This window comes from Anomaloglossus baeobatrachus, chromosome 12 (assembly GCF_048569485.1).
Source record: "Anomaloglossus baeobatrachus isolate aAnoBae1 chromosome 12, aAnoBae1.hap1, whole genome shotgun sequence".
In the NCBI taxonomy this organism is placed as follows: Eukaryota; Metazoa; Chordata; class Amphibia; order Anura; family Aromobatidae; genus Anomaloglossus; species Anomaloglossus baeobatrachus.
Window position 1 is genome coordinate 51305664 of NC_134364.1, and position 23009 is coordinate 51328672.

A 23009-nucleotide genomic window follows, 5' to 3' on the forward strand; every position below is an offset into this window, starting at 1 on the left:
GACTTTTAATAAAGATTATTTATTTCCTTTTTTAGGTTTCATGTCTGATATCGGGAGATTAGAACAAATCCACACGTGAAGTTGTGCATGTCTTTTCCAGGTTCTCATGGAGAATGAATCATGATCGGGGGTCTCAGACAGTAAAGAGCGCACATAACACGTCTCTGCTGTCAATCACTTCTGCAGGAACGACAGACAGCAATATATTCCATCCTGAAGTCAACTGCAAGCGCAAAAAAAAAAAAAAAAAAAAAAACCACTAAATCTGTAAAATATGCTGCGCAAAAGGAAACCAGTGTATTGGTTTAGTTTATTTTCATTTTAGGAGATCTTCACATTGTATTCAGCCCCTATGCTGCAGATCGAGGGAAGGTTTCATCGGCAAATCTGATACATAGGATTCTAAGGGAATCACCACACAAAATATACAACTTTGGATGCAGTTTGTGCTGTTATCAGCAGCTGTTTTTTTTTGTTTTTTTTTTTTTTTTTTTTTTTTTAAGCACAGGGCAGTAGTATACCATGTTCACACTTCAGACTCACTTTCTGGAATTCTACTGAATGGGGTTCTGTTTGAATCCTTTTTAATGATTCAGAGGGATCCCTAAAGGCCCCTTTACACACTAACTTTTTAGCAATCCCACCAGCGATCTCGACCTGGCCGGGATCCCTGGAAAGTCTCTAACAGTCGCTGGTGAGCAACGCAGCAGCGATACGGACCTGCAGAACGACCTCACTGGAAAGGGAACGCTAGCACGCCTATGGGCTGGGTCGCTAACGATGTCGTAACTGTGTCAAACACACCGATACATGCTGCACAGCGGGAAACAAAAAGGACCAAAGAAGGGTCCTGAATGACTTGTAGCGATCAGCGACCTCACAGTGGGGGCCAGGCCGCTGATGCGTGCCACACACTGCAATGTCGCTGGGGAGGTCGCTATTATGTCACAAAACCGGTGACGTTACAGCGATATCGCTAGCGATGTTGAAGTGTGTAAAGGGGCCTTTAGTCAGGGGCTGAAACACAATAGGAACAGACCTTTAAGTGTCTGTCTGCAGGTTAGTTTAAAGGAACTCTGTTAGCAGATTTCCACAATGTAATTGTAAGACAGCATGCTGCAAGTGTTAAAACAGAGAATTCAGCCTTGCCTCTTATCGCCGTCTTTTTTTGTTTACCTGCAATGTTAGCTCAAGCCTTTTATCTTTATCATTAGTGGGTCTCAGCAGCACACCAGTTATAGTCTGACTCAGTCTTCTGTGATTAGCAGCTTGTCTATGGAAATGTGCTCTGAAAGCCTTTTGAGTGAGTGTATAGCCTTCTCAGCTCTGCACATGCAAAATCTAAAATCTTTTACAGTGTCAGAACTGCTGCAGCCACTAATCTAAGCGATACATTATTGAACTCCGGGCCTTTGTCAGCACCGCACTGGCACCTTTATAATCATGAAATTGTGCACAGACACCTCAGCACGTCAGGTAGTCCTGTAATGATAAATTCACTGATTAATCAGTAGTAGATCACCACAACTACACTAAGCAGCCCTGTAAGTGACACATTGCTGGAATCTGGATCTTTGTCTCCACATTATGCTGCTTTCAGATTTGGCAAAATGACTTAATTCAGTTTTCGGCAGTAGCATGCCTCATACCTTGAACCGTGTAATAATTCAGTATCTTTCAGCAGAGCCAGAAAAATATCTGTAAAGCAGTTTTTAAGTTTATTAATACAGATTTATGTTCATTACACTGGATGATGTGGTATAACAACTTGCATCCTTTCAATTAAAACCTGTCTCCTGGGTATGGGTGCGGGATAAAGTAGCAAAAATAGTATAATATTCAAGGTTCTCCTATGAACAAATGTCTTGATGACTAGCGCTGTAAGTTATCAATAGTTAAGTAAGACATTGATTCTACGATACTTCTGGAACTTTCTCCTGCAGCAGTTTGATTTGTTTCTCCCTCCACGTCAAGATCTGTTCAGTCAGCTTCTCCAGATCGGCCTCGAAAGCCTCCAATCTGACCAAAGCATTATCCTGAAAGCAAAAAGGGCATGTTAGGCCATGCGCACAAGCTGCATTTTTTTGCCGCTGCGTTTTTGGCCGCAGAAAAAAAAAAAAAAAAAAAAAAAAAAAACACCCCTGCACAAAAACGCACCTGTAGTAAAAAAAACGCAGCAAAAAACTCATGCGTTTTTACCGCAATTTGGTGCATTTTTGGCTGCGTTTTGCATCTCTGCGTTTTTCCAATGCATTGCATGGAGGGGGGGGGGAGGGGGGGGGAACGCAGAAAAACGCAGGAAAGAACTGACATGTCCATTTTTTTTTTTTAACCTAAAAAATGCAGCTTAAAACAAAGAAAAAAAAAACAAAAAAAACACGTGCGGACAGCAAAAGTGAAAACTCAGACTTTGCTGGGGGAAGCAAAGTCATGTAGTTTTGAGGCCAAAAACACACCCGAAAAAGGCGCAAAAATGCAGCGAAACGCACTGTGTGAACTTACCCTTAAAAAGGAATGACAGCAGGTTTTTGCCATCTAATCTTACAGCAACACAATATAGGAGCAGAGATCCTGATTCCAGCAATGTGTCACTTAATTTACTGGGTGCAGCAGTTGTGATAGAATCACATTTTTCTCTGCTACAGATCTAGCAGAGCTCAGAATGCTGAGCGGTGTATATTCCTGCACACACCACGGTACAATGTAGATTAACAAAAAGCTGCTAATCAGTGGTGGAGGTGGGGGTAGGACCAGGAGGCACAAGACATCTAGTCCTGTAGTGAATCTCCTGCTGATAAAACACTGATTGTACTGAAACTGCAACAAGCAGCCAAGTGACATCACTAGAATCCGGATCTCAGCCCCTACACCATGCTGCTTTCATACAATGCAGCGGCAATGACATGTTGTCGATCTCTGAGGTGCTGGTAATTTCCTATGAGGATTTCATCTGTAGCATGAAAATATGATTTCATAAAAAAAAAAAAAAAAAAAAAAAAAAGTTGGGGATCCCACTAAGCACTCGAACCTGGTCCTGAATGCCACGTGGTCATGCAGTAGGGGGTCAAACATGTCTAATGTACCGCAAATAAGAAGGCCCTGAATATGGACTCCTACTCAGGTAACCAGTATGAAAGGGAAGGTAGGTGTGTGTGTGTGTGTGTGTGTGTGTGTAACAGTCACAGGTACTGACACTGTCCAGGATAGCAAATCGCAATATATAAAATATTACACACACACACAAGAAGGTGGCCCGATTCTAACGCATCGGGTATTCTACAATTTATTGTGTAGTTACCATAAGATAATAGATAGATAGATGTAGTTGCCAAGTGTGTGTTGTGTAGTGCGCTGTAAATGTTCTGGGTGTTGTCTGGGTGGGTGGGTGTGCGAGCGGTGTTTGTGTGTTGCATTGTGTGTGGTGCTGTGTGTTGCACGGTTTGTGTGGGGGTGTGTGTTTTGGGGGAGGTATGTTTTGTGCAGTGTGTGTTTGGGGGGGGGGGGGTAGAAGAGGAGGAGTAGGAGTCCTGGAGGGGGGGGGGGGGGGGGGGGGATGAGGAGGAGTAGTAGTCCGGGGGGGGGGGGGGGCAGACAGTCTTGTGACAGACAGACAGACAGACAGACAGACAGACACCTAAAAAGAGCCCACCCCGGGCGCATCTTTCCGGACACAACGACCCTCAGGCACATCTTCCTGGATAAAATGCACTTGTTCTCACCATGTTCTTTCTACATTCTGGTATTTGGGGAATGGTGTGGATGGTTTCGATGTAAACTTCCAGCTTCTCGATGAATTTAACAGCAAGTGGTAACAGTTCAGAGACAAACCTGTGCAGAAGGAAGGTGTATAAACTGAAACAATACATGGCGGCCTCATAAGGGGCTGGAAGGTTTTCAGGATGGGCTGCAGAAATTCTGCAGGTTTTACCCATGTCATAATTGTGGATTTACAATAAGGAAAACATGCAGATGTGAAGTGGAATTTTTAACCAGATATCTGCAACATGTGAATATATCCTTAGCATTGTAAATGGAATCAGCAGGTGGTTTTTGCTATGAAATCTGACAGCAGGATGATGTAGGGGCAGAGATCCTGATTCCACCGATGTATCACTTACTGGGCTGCTGGGTGCAGTTTTGATAAAATCCCTATTTTTTCTGATGTAGATGTAGCAGAGCTCATAATGCGGAGCTGAGCTGTGTATAACTGTACCCACACCATTGATTGGCAGCTTCCTGTGTACGCCTGATCAGTGGAGGGGGCAGGGTTACACATTAGCTGGACTCTGTGGCACCTGACAGTTAGGCCTGCAGTGATAACCTCCTGCTGATAAAACACTGATTGTATTGAAACTACAACATACAGGATAAGTGACACATCTTTAGAATTGAGCTCTATACCTTTACATTATGCTTCCGCCACATTAAATAGCAAAAACCTGCAACAGATTCCCTTTAAGCATTATAAGTGCATGGTTTAATCAATAAACACTCAGAACTAATGAGGAACTTTGTATTACTGAAAGCTGTTGTCTATGTCTATATCTTTGTAATCTCTAAGGCTAAAAAAGTAAAATAAACCCCAAGTTTCATTAATAATGTTGCACCATTTGCTTTTACAGGTTCTTCCTTTCCACACTCAACCTTGTGCCATAAAGCAGCTCAGAAAAAAAAAAAGCAGATAAGAGTTACAAACGTCCATTGAGACAGTCGTAGTGAGCTCACTGACAGATCCTCAGTTGGCTCATTCTGCAGCAAGCAATAGAGGCAAATGGTGCCACTTTTTTAATGTAACTCAATGATTTTTGGATCACAATTACATGCATTTACATAAAAAAGGTGGATAACCCTTTTAAGCCAATATTTAGTGACTTTGACAGCACAGTCTAACTGCAGGCAAATCTTGTGACCCAAACACATGTTTACAGGCATGCGACATCTCACATGTAAGAGCACATGAGTACAGCCTTGGGGGGCAGCCCTGGTGTACAGTCAGCTCTATTGGAGTGTAAATATTTTGCCAAAAACTGCGGTTACATTTTTTTTTGTAGCAATGCACATGTAACTAAAGAACATCAGAGTCATCCCAACCCTAAAGCTGCCCATACACCCTAGATAGCCGCCAGCGATCTCTATTGCCTCCCCCATAAGGAAGATCACTGAGCATTCGTGGGTAGAGCGGAAAAGAAGTGATGCCAGGCATGTGCTCCAACATTAAAGGGAACCAGCCAGCAGGATTGTCATATATAAAGTAAAGCCAGTGCTATACTGGCTCTAGGATGCTGAATGTAAGCATAGCTTTTGTTCTGAGATTGGAGATTTTATTTCAGCAATATGTGCAAGTAAAGTTCCAGCAATGCACTGCTATTTGATTGACAGGTGTAACAGGAAGTGAATGTGGGTCAGGCCTTGCCATCTATTCCCGCCCGTCTGCCTGTGTGGTCTTCCTCCCTCTGTCACTGTCATAGACGTTAATTCAGGCGCAGGCAAACAGACAGGGGTGGGAATACATAGCAAGATCCGACCCACATATTCCCTTCCTGTTGCATCTGTCAATCAAATGGCAGTGAATTTACCTGCACATATTTCTGATATAAAACCTCCAATCTCAGAAGAAAAGCTATGCTTACATTCAGCATCCTAGAGCCAGTATAGCACTGGCTTTACTTTGCATATGAAAACCCTGCTGGTTGTTTCCCTTTAAGTATCATTGGAGAGTCAGATGAGGGTCAATCCCACCAATATTCGGCTGAACCTTCCTCTGGTGTTTGAGGGCTTTTAGTACCAAGTACTTACTGGTGGTAAGATGCCTCGATAGGTAAGTGCTCTTGGCACAGCGGTTTCGCCAGCCGCTGCCTCAGGCTGCGTTTCTCCCTCAGTACCGCCTCCAAGTGGCTGTTTATTGTCTGCAGGGTGTCACATTTCTGATCTGAAATATTCAAAAATGTGAAATGATTTACAGCTAGAAAGTGCAAACATACCAATTTATCCAGTTGTCCCATATCACCCTGACATTTTACATGAAATCACCAGCAGATTTTAGAATACGAACTGTACACATTAAAAATGATCTTGACTGACCTGATGAGCTTGATGTACTTACTGTAAAGAAGGGAATTTTGTTACTTACCGTAAATTCCTTTTCTTCTAGCTCCTATTGGGAGACCCAGACGATTGGGGTGTATAGCTACTGCCTCCGGAGGCCACACAAAGCATTACACTAAAAAGTGTAAGGCCCCTCCCCTTCTGGCTATACACCCCCAGTGGGATCACTGGCTCACCAGTTTTAGTGCAAAAGCAAGAAGGAGGAAAGCCAATAACTGGTTTAAACAAATTCACTCCGAGTAACATCGGAGAACTGAAAAACCGTTCAACATGAACAACATGTGTACCCGAGAAAAACCCAAAAATCCCGAAGGACAACAGGGCGGGTGCTGGGTCTCCCAATAGGAGCTAGAAGAAAAGGAATTTACGGTAAGTAACAAAATTCCCTTCTTCTTCGGCGCTCCATTGGGAGACCCAGACGATTGGGACGTCCAAAAGCTGTCCCTGGGTGGGTAAAGAATACCTCATGTTAGAGCTGCGAAGACAGCCCTTCCCTACGGGGAGGCAACTGCCGCCTGCAGGACTCTTCTACCTAGGCTGGCGTCCGCCGAAGCATAGGTATGCACCTGATAATGTTTGGTGAAAGTGTGCAGACTCGACCAGGTAGCTGCCTGGCACACCTGTTGAGCCGTAGCCTGGTGTCGCAATGCCCAGGACGCACCCACGGCTCTGGTAGAATGGGCCTTCAGCCCTGTTGGAACCGGAAGCCCAGCAGAACGGTAGGCTTCAAGAATTGGTTCTTTGATCCATCGAGCCAGGGTGGCCTTAGAAGCCTGCGACCCTTTGCGCTTACCAGCGACAAGGACAAAGAGTGCATCCGAACGGCGCAAGGGCGCCGTGCGGGAAATATAGACTGAGTGCTCTCACGAGATCTAACAAATGTAAATCCTTCTCATACCGATGAACTGCATGAGGACAAAACGAAGGCAAAGAGATATCCTGATTAAGATGAAAAGAGGATACCACCTTCGGGAGAAACTCCTGAATGGGACGCAGCACTACCTTGTCCTGGTGGAAGACCAGGAAAGGAGCCTTGGATGACAGCGCTGCTAGCTCAGACACTCTCCGAAGAGATGTGATTGCTACCAGAAAAACCACTTTCTGTGATAGTCTAGAAAGTGAAACCTCCCTCAGAGGCTCGAAGGGCGGCTTCTGGAGGGCAACTAGTACCCTGTTCAGATCCCATGGATCTAACGGCCGCTTGTACGGGGGTACGATATGGCAAACCCCCTGTAGGAACGTACGCACTTTAGTAAGTTGTGCCAGACGCTTCTGAAAAAAGACGGATAGCGCCGAGACCTGTCCTTTAAGGGAGCCGAGCGACAAACCTTTTTCTAACCCAGATTGCAGGAAGAAAGAAAGGTAGGCAATGCAAATGGCCAGGGAGACACTCCCTGAGCAGAGCACCAGGATAAGAATATCCTCCACGTTCTGTGGTAGATGTTAGCGGACGTGGGCTTCCTAGCCTGTCTCATGGTGGCAACGACCCCTTGGGATACTCCTGAAGACGCTAGGATCCAGGACTCAATGGCCACACAGTCAGGTTCAGGGGCGCAGAAATTCCGATGGAAAAAACGGCCCTTGGGACAGTAAGTCTGGTCGATCTGGTAGTGCCCACGGTTGGCCGACCGTGAGATGCCACAGATCCGGATACCACGCCCTCCTTGGCCAGTCTGGAGCGACGAGTATGACGCGGCTGCAGTCAGATCTGATCTTGCGTAGCACTCTGGGCAAGAGTGCCAGAGGTGGAAACACATAAGGGAGCCGGAACTGCGACCAATCTTGCACTAAGGCGTCTGCCGCCAGAGCTCTGTGATCGCGAGACCGTGCCATGAAGGTTGGGACCTTGTGGTTGTGCCGGGACGCCATTAGGTCGACGTCCGGCCTTCCCCAACGGTGACAGATTTCCTGAAACACGTCCGGGTGAAGGGACCATTCCCCTGCGTCCATGCCCTGGCGACTGAGGAAGTCTGCTTCCTAGTTTTCTACGCCGGGGATGTGAACTGCGGATATGGTGGAGGCCGTGGCTTCCACCCACATCAGAATCCGCCGGACTTCCTGGAAGGCTTGCCGACTGCGTGTCCCCCCTTGGTGGTTGATGTATGCCACCGCTGTGGAGGTGTCCGATTGAATTCGGATCTGCCTTCCTTCCAGCCACTGCTGGAAGGCTAGTAGGGCAAGATACACTGCTCTGATTACCAGAACATTGATCTGAAGGGTGGACTCCTGCTGAGTCCACGTACCCTGAGCCCTGTGGTGGAGGAAAACTGCTCCCCACCCTGACAGACTCGCGTCTGTCGTGACCACCGCCCAAGACGGTGGTAGGAAGGATCTTCCCTGTGATAATGAGGTGGGAAGAAGCCACCATTGCAGAGAGTCCTTGCCGTCTGTGAAAGGGATACTTTCCTGATCAGGGATGTTGACTTCCCGTCCCATTGGCGGAGAATGTCCCATTGAAGTGGACGCAGATGAAACTGCGCAAACGGAACCGCTTCCATTGCCGCCACCATCTTCCCGAGGAAGTGCATGAGGCGTCTTAAGGAGTGCGACTGACCTAGAAGGAGAGTCTGCACCCCTGTCTGTAGTGACCGCTGCTTGTCCAGCGGAAGCTTCACTATCGCTGAGAGGGTATGAAACTCCATGCCAAGATACGTTAGTGATTGGGTCGTGACAGGTTTGACTTTGAGAAGTTGATGATCCACCCGAACGTCTGGAGAGTCTCCAGCGCAACATTCAGTCTGAGTTGGCATGCCTCTTGAGAGGGTGCCTTGACAAGTAGATCGTCCAAGTAAGGGATCACAGAGTGTCCCTGTGAGCGCAAGACTGCTACCACTGCCGCCATGATCTTGGTGAACACCCGTGGGGCTGTCGCCAGACCAAATGGCAGAGCTACGAACTGAAGATGGTCGTCTCCTATCACGAAACGTAGACGAAACATTGGTGCTCTGTAGCAATCGGCACGTGGAGATAAGCATCTTTGATGTCTATTGATGCTAGGAAATTTCCTTGAGACATTGAGGCAATGACGGAGCGGAGGGTATCATCCGGAACCGCCTGGCCTCCACGTGCTTGTTGAGCAGTTTTAGGTCCAGAACGGAACGGAAAGAGCCATCCTTTTTTGGCACCACAACCAGATTGGAGGAAAACCGTGTCTTGTTCCTGAAGAGGAACAGGGATTACCACTCCTTCTGCCTGCAGAAGAGCATCGGCTCGGTGGGGACGTTCTGAAGAATCGAGTCGGAGGACGAGAACAGAACTCTGTCCTGTGCACGTGGGCACACTGTCCCTCACCCACTGGTCTGGGACCTGTGGCAGCTAAATGTCGCCAAAGGCGAGCGAGTCTGCCATCAACCGCGGATGCGGAGAGATGAGAGAGCTGAGAGTCATGAGGAGACCGCCTTGGTAGCGGTTCCTCCGGCTGCCTTCCTTGGGCGTGATTGAGCCCGGCCGGAAGCTGAGCCCCTCTGAGGCTTTTCAGCCCTTTTGGACGAGGACAATTGGGACCTGCCCGAGCCTGGGAAGGACCGAAACCTCGACTGTCCTTCCAGGACAGCATTAATAGGGTAAGTCGCAATGCAGACATTGCGAGGTTACGGACGCCCCTGCGGCACAGAAGTACATGTGCTCAAGACCAGCTGCGCAAGAACAGCTGAAAAGCTTAGGGTGCCCATACGGCTGTGAATGCCGGAGCAACCGACCCGCCGATAGCCTCATAGACAGATTTCAACCAGAGTCCCTCTGTCTGTCAATGGCATCTTGAAGTGAAGTCCCATCTCCACTGCAACTATGGCTCTAGCTGCAAGCCTGGAGATTGGAGAATCCACCTTTGGACCCTGGGTCCAGCGCTTTACCACGTCAGGGGGGAAGGGATAACGTGTATCATTAATACGTTTGGAGAAAACGCTTCTCTGGGAAGCGTGGTGTTCCTGGACTGCTTCTCTGAAGTCAGCGTGGCCAGAACAATACTCAATATACGTTTGAGCTACTGAAATGGGACTTCTCCTGCTGTTTGAGCTGAGGGAGAAAGATCCAACATTCCATTGATGGACGCTATAGGATCATCCCTTATGGCGTCACCATCCGGTGTATCCGGATTGAGAGCGGTGTCAGGATCAAAGTCCTGATGAGCTACGTCTGCCTCATCATACAGAGAGTCTCCCTGGGACCCCCCCGGAGCACCGATTTTATTCCAGATGAGGGTGGCCAGGGAGCAATGATCCAGATTGCCCATGGCCTGTCCGGACTGCAAGTCTCTATCCCAATGCAACTCCGTCCCTGTCCTTGGACAGGGTTGAGAGGTGGTTCCTTTGGCCACGTCAAGTAGAGACCCCGGCTGACCAAGTGCTACAGGGGAGCATTGCACACAATGGGGTTCAGTGCCGTGGAACAGTATCTGCAGTAGAAACAGCAACGAAAGCCTGTGTTGCTTATATGTTGCTGCCGACTAGCCATCTAGGAGTATAGAGCCAAGAATGGCGACCGTACAGTGCAATGTATAGTATACAAGCATAAAGTACAATGAACACTGCAGCACATGCAATACAAGCAGCATAGAAAGCCTGTGCCTTGGCACCCCTGCTTTTCTGCTGCTGTAGACTAGCCATCTAGGGGAATATCGCCCAGAATAGCGACCATACAGTGCAATGTATAGCATACAAGCATAAGTACAAATGAACACTGCAACACCTGCAATACAAGCAGCATAGAAAAAAACCTGTGCCTCAGCACCCTTGCTTTTCTGCTGCTGTAGTCTAGCCATTCTATGGGGAATATAGCCAAGACTAGCGACCGTACAGTGGAGTGTATAGCATACAAGCATAATACACATGAACACTTCAGTACGTGCAATACAAGCAGCATAGAAAGCCTGTGCCTTAGCACCCCTGCTTTCCTGCTGCTGATGTGTCGCCATCTAAGAGGGCATATAGCCAAAAATAGCGACCTATGCAGTGTAAGCATAAAATACAAAGGACAAATGCGGTATTTAGTGTCAGCACTTCAGGTGCCGCTTACCGCCCGCCTATAAGCGGGTGTGTGGTCGCCCTAGTCCTGTGCCTGGTTGCCCAGAGTCCGTTCTCTCAGCTCGGACTGCAGTAATGGCTGCCGGCGTCCTTCTCCAGCTCGTGTGAGTAGGGGCGGGCCGTGGGCGTGCCCCAAGTCAGAGCGGGAAACCAGCGTCCCACAGTGTCCAGTGAGAGGGCTGGAGCATGTAAATAAGGCTCCAGCCCTCGGCGCTGCTGATTGTACAGCGTCTCTCCCCTACCCTGAGTGACAGGGTGGGGGCGGGAACGAAGCGGAGCTAGGCCGCAAAAGCCGGGGACTGGATTTATAAGCGCCGCCGCCGTAAAAGCGCGGTCGGCGCTAAGTCCCCGGCGCACTACAAGTCCCAGCCGCGCCGCCGCTCCCGGAGCGTCCGGCGCGGTATTCCCAATACATAAAGTCACTCAGCTAGGCTGCAGTGACTGTAACCCTTTACTGTCCCCGGCGCACTAGCACACCCAGCAAGTCTGGAGTGTGCTGTGCCTGTGTGTACGGGGACACAGAGTACCTGAATGGTGCAGGGCCATGTCCCTGAACGGTACCCAGCTCCGTATCCAGCAGGTTCAATGGGTCTGTGGATGGAGCCCGGCCTCAGGGCTTTGGGGCCGGTAAGATCCCACTTCCTCAGAGCCCCTCAGGGGGATGTGGAAGGAAAACAGCATGTGGGCTCCAGCCTCCGTACCAGCAATAGGTACCTCAACCTTACAAACCACAAGCGGGGTGAGAAGGGAGCATGCTGGGGGCCCTATATGGGCCCTCTTTTCTTCCATCCGATATAGTCAGCAGCTACTGCTGACTAAACAGTGGAGCTATGCGTGGATGTCTGACCTCCTTCGCACAAAGCAGAAAACTGGTGAGCCAGTGATCCCACTGGGGGTGTATAGCCAGAAGGGGAGGGGCCTTACACTTTTTAGTGTAATGCTTTGTGTGGCCTCCGGAGGCAGTAGCTATACACCCCAATCGTCTGGGTCTCCCAATGGAGCGCCGAAGAAAATCCATATCAAGATGGCTGTATATCCAGTTTCAAAAGTTTTAACTCAATCTGCATCCACCTAGGCCGAGTGACAGCTCCTCAGTGTCCCTCCTCTGCTGCAGAGATCTCACACTGTTCAGTACAAGCTGCAGTTGTCAGTGAGGCTGGCTTAGACTCAACACATGAGCGCTCCAGTTCTTTAGCTGGGCTAATAAAATGCTCATTTTAATTTCAGGATTATACAATCTGATACGTTTTTTTTTTTCCCTCCCAAAGTACGTACACCAACCTCATCAGGTCTAAAAGACCAATTTAATCTGAAAATGTACCCGAAATGACAGGTAAACTTAAATCTGAGTAAACACTCTAGTCATTGTCGGACTTTTATCCTGCATTTTTTCACCAGTTTTATCCTTGTGGGCTCCATCTCCAGTTTAGAGAGGCCACTGGGCTAGTGCGGGGAGATTAATGGCTATGATGTCTCCTATACTAAATTATGCATACAAAATGGAGAGGATAGGGGGTTAATGCCGCGCATCGTCCTACACCAATTAAACAGTAATGGATTCCTGTTCTCTCTACAGTCAAAATCAGCAGCATGGAGGACATTTTTTCCCCAGAGAGAGTGAAGAGTTCAGCAGACAGGGGGTAGAAGAAAAGTGGCTCATTAGTGGATACAGAAGTAGAATTCCCTAATAACATACTACAGAGTATCATATTGGCTTGTACTACAGATTTAATGAAAGCAGCATAATTTAAAGGGGTTGCCCAGTCTTTGGGCTCAAATCATTGTGACTGCACACCTGTGTATCCTCACAACACCCTCTTTAGAGCTGGTAGCGGGTGGTCACATGACTTCAGGTATGTATACTTTTGTCCACATTCCAACTAGACTTCTCTATTATTGCTCAATCCACTTGTATTGAGTGAGGCCGCACACGCCTAGTTAGTATATGACTGCATGTATGCAAATCATATACTTGTGTACGCGCCTGCCTTGCCCTGGAAAATCCTTGTGGATCACAAGTCTACAGTCACGCAGAGTGACTCCAGATTTGAGCCCCAAAAGCCTAGACAACTCCTTTAAACAGCATCAGGAAACTGCCGCCAAAACAAATTAAATCCAATTTTCTTTACTATTAAAAGGCTGGTACTGGTGACCTATCTGTATGATGCATGTCAGATCAGCAGGGGGTGTCCGCCACTGGTCTGTTATTAGATCGTGCCAATTGTTCTGTCCCCACTTAAAGGCGCGTAGTTATGGAATGGCGTGAGAATCTTGCCTTAGTTTTTCCTATAGGTGAGGCAGACATGACCAGAGCGCTCCAGAGTTAAGCATGCACATGCTGAGATGAAACAAACAATGGTGATTTATTTTCTCCAAAGGTTAAGGACATGCAGAGTACAGCGGTCCAATTACTTGGCATTGGAGGTTCTCTTGTGATGCTTGTTTCTGGAGCCACTAAGGTCAGAAAACCTTGCTTCTAGCAGCTCAAATAAGGGATGTGATTCTCACAATCTCTGTCTGTGAACTGAATATGCCAGGAAGTGATTAATAGCCGCAGACTCCATGGGCTGGACAAAAGAAACAGAGGAGCCGAAAGGTCTGACCAGTAGATGGCAGCAGAGGCAAGCATGAAAAACAATAACAGTTTTAACTAAAACAAATAGGAACAGCACACCAATAGCTGGACATGTCAGACCTGCATTCGATGCCACTGCTAAGAGCGGCACATCAGCTCCTATCTCAGATCCCCACTTAATGACCAAACAATGGGTCATCAATGTCATATGACCCAAGAATTCCTTTAAAAGGGAATTTATCACCAGGTTTTTGCTATGTAATCTGAGAGTTGCATAATGTAGAGACCGAGATCCTGACTCCAGTAATGTGTCACTTACAGGGCTGCTTAATGTAGTTGTGATAAAAATAAAAAATAAAAAAAAACAAACAAAAAAACTGATTAATCAGCAGTAGATCGTCATTACAGGACTACCTGGCATGCTGCAGGTAGTCCAGCATATACATGAGCTCTGTATAACTGCTAGATCTGCAGAAGACAAAACACTGATTTTATCAAAATGACAGCAAACAGCTCAGTAAGTGACATCACTGGATTCAGAGTCTCCGTCTCTACAGATGGGGAGGGGGGAGCAAAAACCTGGTGACAGATTCCCTTTAGGTAGAGGCCCAGGATCACAATGGTCATTGTTAAAGGGAACCAATCACCAGGATTTTCGTATATAACCTAAAGCCAGTGCTATACTGGCACTATCAGGCTGATTCTATACATACCTGTAGTGGTCAGATCGGATGTTTAGGTTTTGAAATCCAAGAAAGTGAAGCGTATAACATGAGCAGCTTCTTGAGTGACAGATGCACTGGAGCAGATTATATATTCTTAGTTATCCCCTCCCCTGTTATGCTAATTCTAAGTATTATACAAACAACTCACTTTGTCTAGCAGGACCTGTGGTGAGGTCATACCCATGTGACCTGGTATCCAGCTTTGGTGGCTGAGGCCCCGCCCTTCTGGTCACATGGGTATGACCTCACAGGTCCTGCTAGACAAAGTGAGTAGTTTGTATAATACTTATGCTAATTCTAACAGGGGGAGGGGATAACAATATATTAGAAGGTGGCCCGATTCTAATGTATCGAGTAGTCTAGAGTGTATGTAGGTTAGCAGATTGAATAATAAGGTAATGAATGGACTGGATGGGTTCGGTTTATTTTAATATTTGTATAATTGTTTGTTTATTGGTTTTAAAATGACAAACAGAAGGAACAGTTTTAATAGGAGGAGTCTAATGTTTAATAATGTCCATGGCTTGTAATGAAAGAAGGCCATGAACAGTGTAAGGCCCCTTTCACACGTCAGTGATTCTGGTACGTTTATGCTTTTTTTTTTTTTTAAAACGTACCAGAATCACTGACATACGCAGACCCATTCTAATCAATGGGTCTGCTCACACATCAGTGATTTTTCACTGAACGTGTCTCCGTGCAGCGTGCACCCTTGGCCGTGATTCTGCACGGAGACAAGTCAGTTTTTCTCTGGCATCACTGATGACCCACGGACCACACTATGGTGTGATCCATGTGTGATCAGTGAAACATGTACCAGAAAATCACGGACATATTAAATATTCAAAATTTTCAGCTTACCTTGCCTGCGATTCGCTGTGCCTGCTCTGCTCTCAGCAGCTCCTGCCTGGCTCATGAATATTCATGAGAGCAGGAAAACCCAACCAGGAAGTAAGTGCTGAGAGCAGTGGCCGGACGCTGGAGACCCGAGGAGTTCAGCACCATGGACAGCAGTAGTGAAGGCAGGTGAGTAATTTCCATGTGCAATCACGGATTGCACATGGACAACCCACGTGTGCCGTGAATCACGGAACACAGAGGGACAGGTGCGTGTTTTTCACTGACGTGTGAAACTGGCCTAAAGGCAAGTAAAAATATGCTGATGCTGTGATGTGGCCCAATGCTGGTATGTGCCCCCATCGTGGTGCAGCCACCATCCTGACATGTGCCCCCATCCTGCGGGGTAATGTGTGCGGGGGGCGGAGGGTGTGTCTGAAGCCAAGCCGGGCCATGGCACCGAGGACAGGTGAGTGAGTGTATGTGTGTTCAGTGTATACATGCAGAGTGCGGGAGGGGGGTGGAGGCAAGTGGGGTAATGTGTGTGGGGGGCAGAGGCGAGTGGTGGGTATGTGTCGGTTGGGTTCCCGGTGTGGGCTCCCGGGGGTGCAGCACTCACCGGGGAATCGGGGCTCTGTGGCGACGGTTGTCACTGTGATGACATCATTTTGGACACGGACACACTTTACAAACTTCACTTTCTTGATTTCAAAGCCTAAACATCCAAGCTCACCACTACAGGTATGTATAGCCTGAGCCTGATAGTGCCAGTATAGCACTGGCTTTAGCTTATATAGGAAAATCCTGGGGGGATTGGTGCACTTTAATTCTGGATCTCTATAAAATCATGCAGTAAATAGTGCAGTACAGTATTTGGACTTCATTTTAAAGAGGTTTCTAACTTTAGTATTAAAATACAAAAAACCAAGACTGGTGTGTAAAAAAAACCCCCAAAAAAACCAAACTTACTGAGGAAAAAGGAGTGACTGATATCTGCCGTTTCCTTCTCGAGCGTCAGCATTTCTAATTCCAAGCTCTTCTGTGAAGTAAAAATACATAGAAATAAAACAAATTCTCTACTTTCTACAATCTCTACCCATCAAAAAGATCACATTGCATTACTAGGGCCGATAATTGGGAATGAGGTCGTCTCACAATGAGATCAGACTGTCAATCATTACATGTCTCACACTGGTAACACCCCTTTTATTAAAAATAAGCTCTAGATGCAGAATTTCAGGGAGATCTATATCCAGCCCATAGATCCTAACAGCTCATTTACATATTAAGAAAAACATGGATTTCTCTGAAATTAGGTCAGATCAGAGATATTAAGGTGCCATTTAATTCAACTTTCTTTGACCTACATGCCCATATTTACACATTAGGAAGGGTGATCCTACTGTGAGATGCCGTTTATTCAAACAGTCATTTTATTTCTTGCCCCCCTCAAATCAATCGTGCACATGAAAATAAAATTTGCCATATTTTACCAGCGAAATCAGCTTCTTTCTCCTCCTGGACGGATCTTTACCTCTCAAAATTGTCAATAAACAGGTAAAAATCTGTCTTTACAGACGTTCCCATTACTGAGATAGGAGATGACAGTTGGTGCTCATAAAGTTCTATGGCGAACTATAACTGCGGCTACAGGGGGGAGAAGGGGGGGGAGGGGGAGAGAAGAGTAAGCCTCACCTTGTTGATTTCAGCTTTGAGTGCGTAGATCTTCTGCAGATCTTCCACTTGAGTAAAACACGGGGTCTCTTTCCAGGTCTGCTTGAGGTCATCCTAGGTAAAATAAAGCAGGTTGTCTTACTTTCGAGCTCTTTCAGTTAGAACAATACAGTCGTGGTCGCTAAATCGGATATTAAAGGCCAAAGACTGTCCACCAATATTAAAGTCCCTACCAACCCCTTTAATTCTGATGTTCTGGAATGCACAGGGTGTACAATTCTGTACATTCAAAATCTAAGATTAGAGGAATATTTTTTTTTTAAAGAGGTTGGCCCACAAAAAAAACAAAAAAACAAAAAAAAACAAACCCTCAAACCAAACACCTCTAGATGGAACCTGTATTTTAGCTAAAAATTATGTTTTTAATTAGGGCTCATTTGCCTTCTATAGGTCTATGGTGTTGGACTGTCTACAAAATGGGTTAACTGAGAAACCATCAGTGAGCTTATTGTTGTCAGTCAAATGACAGAAATTCTAACTTTTTTTTTTTAATGTATTTTTCTGAGGTCTTGTCAGCTAACTGATGATCACAGAGAAACAAAGCACCAGTAAAAATATAAGCAAAACAAGTCTGGTGTAGGGATGAGTGAACCCAAACTGCAAAGTTCGGGGTTCGTACAGAACACAGGGTGTCCGGGTCTCTGATTCGAACATAGACTTAAAAATAAATAAAGTCTCTGAGTTCGGGTACTGTTTATATGTATATTAACAAAGTTTGTTGGAAAGCTGCAGCACAGCCAATCAGCAAGCTTTATTGCATGTGGAAGTTACCTGTACCCTGCTGTGATCAATTAAGGGGGGAAAAAAAAAAAAAAAAAAAAAAAAGCACTCCGACCATGGGCTCCCACCTAATTTTTGATTATCAGTACAGGTAAAACCCTCAGCTGTCTGCCTTACCTTGGCTGGTTATCAAAAATTGAGGGATCACATGCTATTTGTGTTACTATTAATAAAGGCATAGGTTTCCCCCCTATTTTTTTTTTTTTATAACCGGCCAACATAAAGCAGACAGCTGGGATCCGGTATTGGGCTAGGTAGGCCTATTTTTATTTGGCCCCTCTCAGCCTGAAAATGGCAGCCTGCAGCCTCCCCAGTATTGGCGCATAACATTAGATGCGCCAATTCTGGCGTTGTGCCTAGCTTAGCCATATTGCCACTACAACAACTCATACTTTAAGGTTGATATCAGCTGTGGAATAACAGATGGCATCAAGCCCAGGGGCTAGTAATGGATAAGCGACACCCATCATTACTAACCCGGCAAGTGTACAGTAAAAAAAGAAAGTTGGAACAAAGACTTTACTACACTCCCTCGTTCAATTTATTAATTAAAAAGAAATCCTGGAAGTTACGACATAATACACTTGAGTAACGTCCCACAATGCCCATCAATTCTTATGGAGCTTCATTCAGTCTGACAACAACATTCTCAGAACAAGGCTCCATAGGATACTGACAGTCAGCGGCAGCCTGGAATGTCGCACAAGCGCTGACGTCACCGCTCGTACAAAATTCCAGGTTTGCTGCTGACTGTCAGTATCCTATGGAGCCTCGTTCTGAGAATGTTGTCAGAACAGAGCTCTATAAGAATCAATGGGTATCGTGGGATGTTACTCCATTGGATTACATTTGGAACTTTTTTTTCCCCTGTGTGTTTTTTAATGCTATAGGGGGGTGTCTGATGGACGCCTATCCATTACTAACCCCAGGGCTTGATGCCAGCTGTCAATTAACAGCTAACAAGCAAAAGATATTTCCCATGGCCACTACACCAGTGCAATTGGGAACAGTCAGGTAAAGTGCCAGAATTGGAGCATCTAATAGATGTGCCACTTCTGGGGTGGCTGCGTGCTGCTATTCTTAGGCTGGGAATGGCCAAATAACCATGGGCTTCCCCAGCCCGATAATACCAGCCTGCAGCTGTCTGCTCTTCCTTTGCTGGTGATCAATAATGAGGGGGACCCCCACACAGTTCCCCCCCCCCCCCCCATTCCCTATCCACATTTGTTTGTAGGGAAATTGCCCCCATTTTGCAGCCCCTAACCCTTATTACACCACACAAGTTTAGACCAACATTGAATTATATGGGGTTCGGGGGTACGGGTTAAGTTTGGGTCCTAAACTGAACTTTTAACTAAAAGTCCGTCCGCACCGGGACTTCCATGGCTCATCCCTAGTCTGGAGATTCTGAAAACTTTCCGTTAGAGAGAAAACAAATAGAACAGATTGAATTTTGAATGGACATTCCACTTGTAATTTTCACACTTTTGCTCGGTCACGTGACTAGAAGAACAGCAGCTTTTTGCCCGTACACCTGTAATGTCCGTACCTGTGACAAGACGCCGGCCCCCAGGCACCTCTCTATCAGTAACGCCGCTGCCGTTGGCTGCACCGGATCCCACGGATTAGCCGCCATCACCCAACAATCCGAACTGCTGCAAGAGACTCCAACCAAAAGAAAGCGCTAATAAACACTGTACCGTCCAATCAGAATCCGCGCTCTGGTCAGACCCATTCGGCGACCCGTACAGGCTCCATGTTGTGGATGGCACTACGCGCAGCGCCATCTTGTGCGTGGCACACACTGCTCTGTTGTGAAGGTGGAGTCGCGGTTTCCGGAAGAGCCGTGTCCGGGATTGGGGAACCGGTCACCGTATCCGTTCTGGTTTATCCCCGTCCGGTGCAGGGTGAGGGCTCCATTTCTGTATAGTCCTGCACTTGTATGTATAACTTTCTGGTGAGGAGACCTGGTTGTTGTACCACTGGGTGTGAGCTGAGGGGAGTAGCTGTCCCATGTGAGGCAATGTGGTCGTGTGGTGCCACTGTTGACCGGTGTCATACTCTAGAACTTTCTAGTCATGTACTTTGTGTCAGTTTTTCACCATTTTCATTACCTCTGCTTGCTGTCAGTGGATGGGAACATCTCTCCCCTCCCCCACCGCTGCAGGTTTATACATAGGAGCCCCCAACACTTCACTAATCGCGTCCTTAATCCGTGAGAATTAGGGGTCCGTGAGATTATGGGGTCCAGCAACCGTACCCATATAATCGCCTCACTTCTGTAACAATATACGCTGAACCCACTCTGTACCATTAAATACCTCTGCTTGCTGTCAGTGGATGGGAACATCTCTCCCCTCCCCCACCGCTGCAGGTTTATACATAGGAGCCCCCAACACTTCACTAATCACGTCCTTAATCCGTGAGAATATGGGGTCCAGCAACCGTACCCATATAATCCCCTCACTTCTGTAACAATATACGCTGAATCAGCTCTGTACCATTAAATACCTCTGCTTGCTGTCAGTGGATTAGAACATTCGTTATTTTTTTTTTTTTTACATTTTGAGACTGAAAACCAGAATCGCCCCCGTCGCCCGCACAGGTGCAGGTTCACACTATAGTTTGCACTTGTGTGTGAGGCCTCATTTAGACGTCCACATTTGGTTTTTTTCACACATGGAGAAAAGAAGAAAGCAATTTTCGCCAGTGTTTTGGATCACATTGTCACCAATGTTTGGCCATAAAAAAAGGTCATGCTTAAAACTGTGGGTATTGTGAATTAAGCGGATTGTTCTGGGTAGTGCATTCCAGAGAATTGGGGCAGCTTGTGAGAAGTCTTGGAGACAGGAGGGGGAGGTTCAGATTATAGAGGATGACAGTCTTATGTCATTAGCGGAACGGAGGGCACGGGGACGGGTGATAGACAGAGATGAGGGAGGAGATGCTGAGGGGTGCAGAACTGTGGAGAGTAGAGATGAGCGGACCGATTGAAGTTTGGGGGGGTTTAGATGAAATTTGGTTCTGGACCTGAACCTCATTGGAAGGCTTGATTGAGCAGCAGCCATAAACGGATCACTTCCGGGGAAGGGGGAGCGGGTTTTCTCTTCTTTTTTTGTTTTTGTACACACTACATTAGATCACACCGTTTTTACTCCCAGTGCGAGCAATTCAAACACTGCAAGCAACTTGCACTGGCCGAACACCGAGCGTACCATGTGGTCCGGATGTGTAAGGCACTCGATTTGTTGAAAAGTCTGTGTTCGGTATGAACCCCAAACTTTAAAGTTCGGTTCCACTCATCTCTAGGTGAGTGAGACATGTTTATATTGGACTATGTAACGGATGGGTAACCAGTGCAATGACTGGCACAGGGTAGAGGCATCGGTGTAATGGCTGGAGAGGAATATGATCCTGCCTGCTTAATTTGGGATGGATTGGAGAGGGGAGAGTTTAGGAAGAAGAAGACCGATTAGTGGAGAGTTGCAATAGTCCAGATTATATACTGTATATCTCTAGGAAAAATAACAGCACAGTTACAATGTTGTGGGTGGAAAACACCCTCAAGTGACGGGCCAAGAAGCCTCCAAGTGCAGAAAAAATGGATTGAAAGCAGCTCTCTGATGGAAACCAGTGAAAAAAGTGAAGTTCAGCTCCTCATTTGTAGCCTTTCTCAGGCATCATGCTGCTTAAAGGGAACCTGTCACCAGATTTGGCCACCACCAGTGGGCTCTTATATACGGCATTCCAGAATACTGTATATAAGAGCCCAGGCCGCAGTGTAGAACGTAAAAGTCACTGTTTAATACTCACCTAAACGGTCGCTGGGGTGGAGTTGGGTCATATGGGCGTCTCCGGTGTTGGCGCTTCCTCTTTCAGCCATCTTCTTCCTCTTTCTGAAGCCGGGGTGCATGAAACATCCTACGTCATACACACTCGCCGGTCCCACGCAGGCGCACTACAATACTTTGATCTGCCCTACTCAGGACAGATCAAAGTGCACCTGCGCAGGACCTCAATGCCGGCGAGTGTGGATGACGTAGGACGCGTCATGCACCCTAGCCTCAGAAGAAGGAGAACAACGATGGCTGAAAGAGGAGGCACCGGCACCAGAGAACGGAGACGCCCATCTGACCCAACTCCACCGCAGCGACCGTTTAGGTGAGTATTATAAAGTGATTTTTACATTCTACACAGCGGCTTGGGCTCTTATATACAGTATGTTAGAATGCTGTATATAAGAGCCCGGTGGTGGTGGCCGCGGCGTTGAGTCACCAAATCTGCTGGCAGGTTCCCTTTAAAGGGAACCAATCACCAAGATTTTCGTATACCTGTGGTGAGGTCATACCCATGTGACCAGCAGGGGCGTGTCCTCAGCCACCAAAGCTGGATACCAGGTCACATGGGTATGACCTCACCACAGGTCCTGCTAGACAAAGTGAATCGTTTGTATAATACTTATGCTAATTCTAACAGAGGGAAAAGATAACTATGAATATATGATCTGCTCCAGTGCAACTGTCACTCAAGAAGCTGCTGATTTTACAAACTTTACTTTCTTGGATTTCAAAACCTAAACATCCAAGCTGACCACTACAGGTATGTATAGAATCAGCCTGATAGTGCCAGTATAGCACTGGCTTTAGGTTATATACGAAAATCCGGGTGATTGGTTCCCTTTAAGATAGAGAGCTGAAACATCGCAAGTATCTGTGTGAAGTGTTCACTTCTTTCCAGTCTATTTTCTTTATATACTAGCTGTAGTACCGTTGCTAGTACTAGTTGCTCGGGATAGTAACTGTCTCTCTCCCAGTCTCTGTCTGTCTGTCTCTCTGTCTGTCTCTTTCCTTGTCTCTGTCTGACTATTTCTATCTCTGTCTGTATTTGTATCAGTCTATCGGTCTCCATCTCTGTGTCTGTCTATGTCTCTCTATCTCTGTGTCTGTCTCTATGTGTGTGTGTCTGTCTCTTTCCCCGTCTGTCTCTTTTCCATCTGTCGTGGTCTGTCTCTTTGCCCGGGCTGTCTCTTTGCCCGGGCTGTCTCTTTGCCCGGTCTGTCTCTTTGCCCGGTCTGTCTCTTTGCCCGGTCTGTCTGTGTCTCTGTCTGTCTTTTTCTATCTCTCTATTCATCTCTCCACCAACATCATATAACCTCACACATAAGCTTCAACTAACAGTTTTTGTTCCTATAGCAACCACTGACAGTTGCTATTAATAACCTATAGCTCCCAC

At 46.7% G+C, this 23009-nt stretch overlaps 4 protein-coding genes across 7 annotated transcripts in view; 2 read left to right on the top strand and 2 right to left on the bottom strand.

The window, feature by feature from the left end:
* The window catches only part of HEATR4 (HEAT repeat containing 4), a 44579-nt gene extending 41132 nt beyond the window's left edge, over positions 1 to 3447 (top strand). Inside the window, exon 16 of the mRNA XM_075330320.1 lies at positions 36 to 3447. Within this exon, the coding sequence (XP_075186435.1) occupies positions 36 to 79 (44 nt within the window). The 3' untranslated portion in view covers positions 80 to 3447. The remainder of the gene's footprint in view (positions 1 to 35) is intronic.
* Positions 1 to 23009, bottom strand: part of LOC142257722 (synaptosomal-associated protein 23-like) — a 285299-nt gene that overhangs the window by 157743 nt on the left and 104547 nt on the right. The window lies entirely within an intron of this gene.
* Positions 44 to 19474, bottom strand: HAUS2 (HAUS augmin like complex subunit 2). 2 transcript variants are annotated; one of them, XM_075330325.1, is made up of 6 exons: positions 19327 to 19474; positions 16959 to 17051; positions 16233 to 16299; positions 5797 to 5929; positions 3720 to 3828; positions 44 to 2036 (listed from the first exon to the last, which is right to left on the bottom strand). In XM_075330325.1, exons 1-6 carry the CDS (start codon positions 19411 to 19413, stop codon positions 1914 to 1916), a joined length of 612 nt encoding a protein of 203 aa, XP_075186440.1. In that variant the 5' UTR covers positions 19414 to 19474; the 3' UTR covers positions 44 to 1913. The 2 variants fall into 2 exon arrangements, with proteins under 2 accessions (XP_075186440.1, XP_075186439.1); XM_075330324.1 differs by having other exon boundaries at positions 16233 to 16302; positions 19327 to 19471.
* Positions 19555 to 23009, top strand: part of LRRC57 (leucine rich repeat containing 57) — a 33599-nt gene continuing 30144 nt past the window's right edge. Inside the window, exon 1 of one of the 3 annotated variants that reach the window (XM_075330321.1) lies at positions 19555 to 19684. The gene's annotated coding sequence lies outside the window, so the exon portion shown is untranslated. Of the gene's footprint in view, positions 19685 to 19713; positions 19735 to 21006; positions 21087 to 23009 lie in introns of those variants that run through there. The other 2 variants (XM_075330322.1, XM_075330323.1) reach the window with 2 other exon arrangements.

What these genes read in the sequence shown, in the direction of transcription:
- HAUS2 (XM_075330324.1), bottom strand. Translation starts at nt 19,413, where the DNA reads ATGGCGGCTAATCCGTGGGATCCGGTGCAGCCAACGGCAGCGGCGTTA. An exon ending in TCAAAGCTGAAATCAACAAG is followed by an intron (nt 16,303 to 16,958) that starts GTGAGGCTTACT and finishes TTTACTTCACAG; the next exon opens with AAGAGCTTGGAATTAGAAAT. An exon ending in ATCGAGGCATCTTACCACCA is followed by an intron (nt 3,829 to 5,796) that starts GTAAGTACTTGG and finishes CCTTCTGCACAG; the next exon opens with GTTTGTCTCTGAACTGTTAC.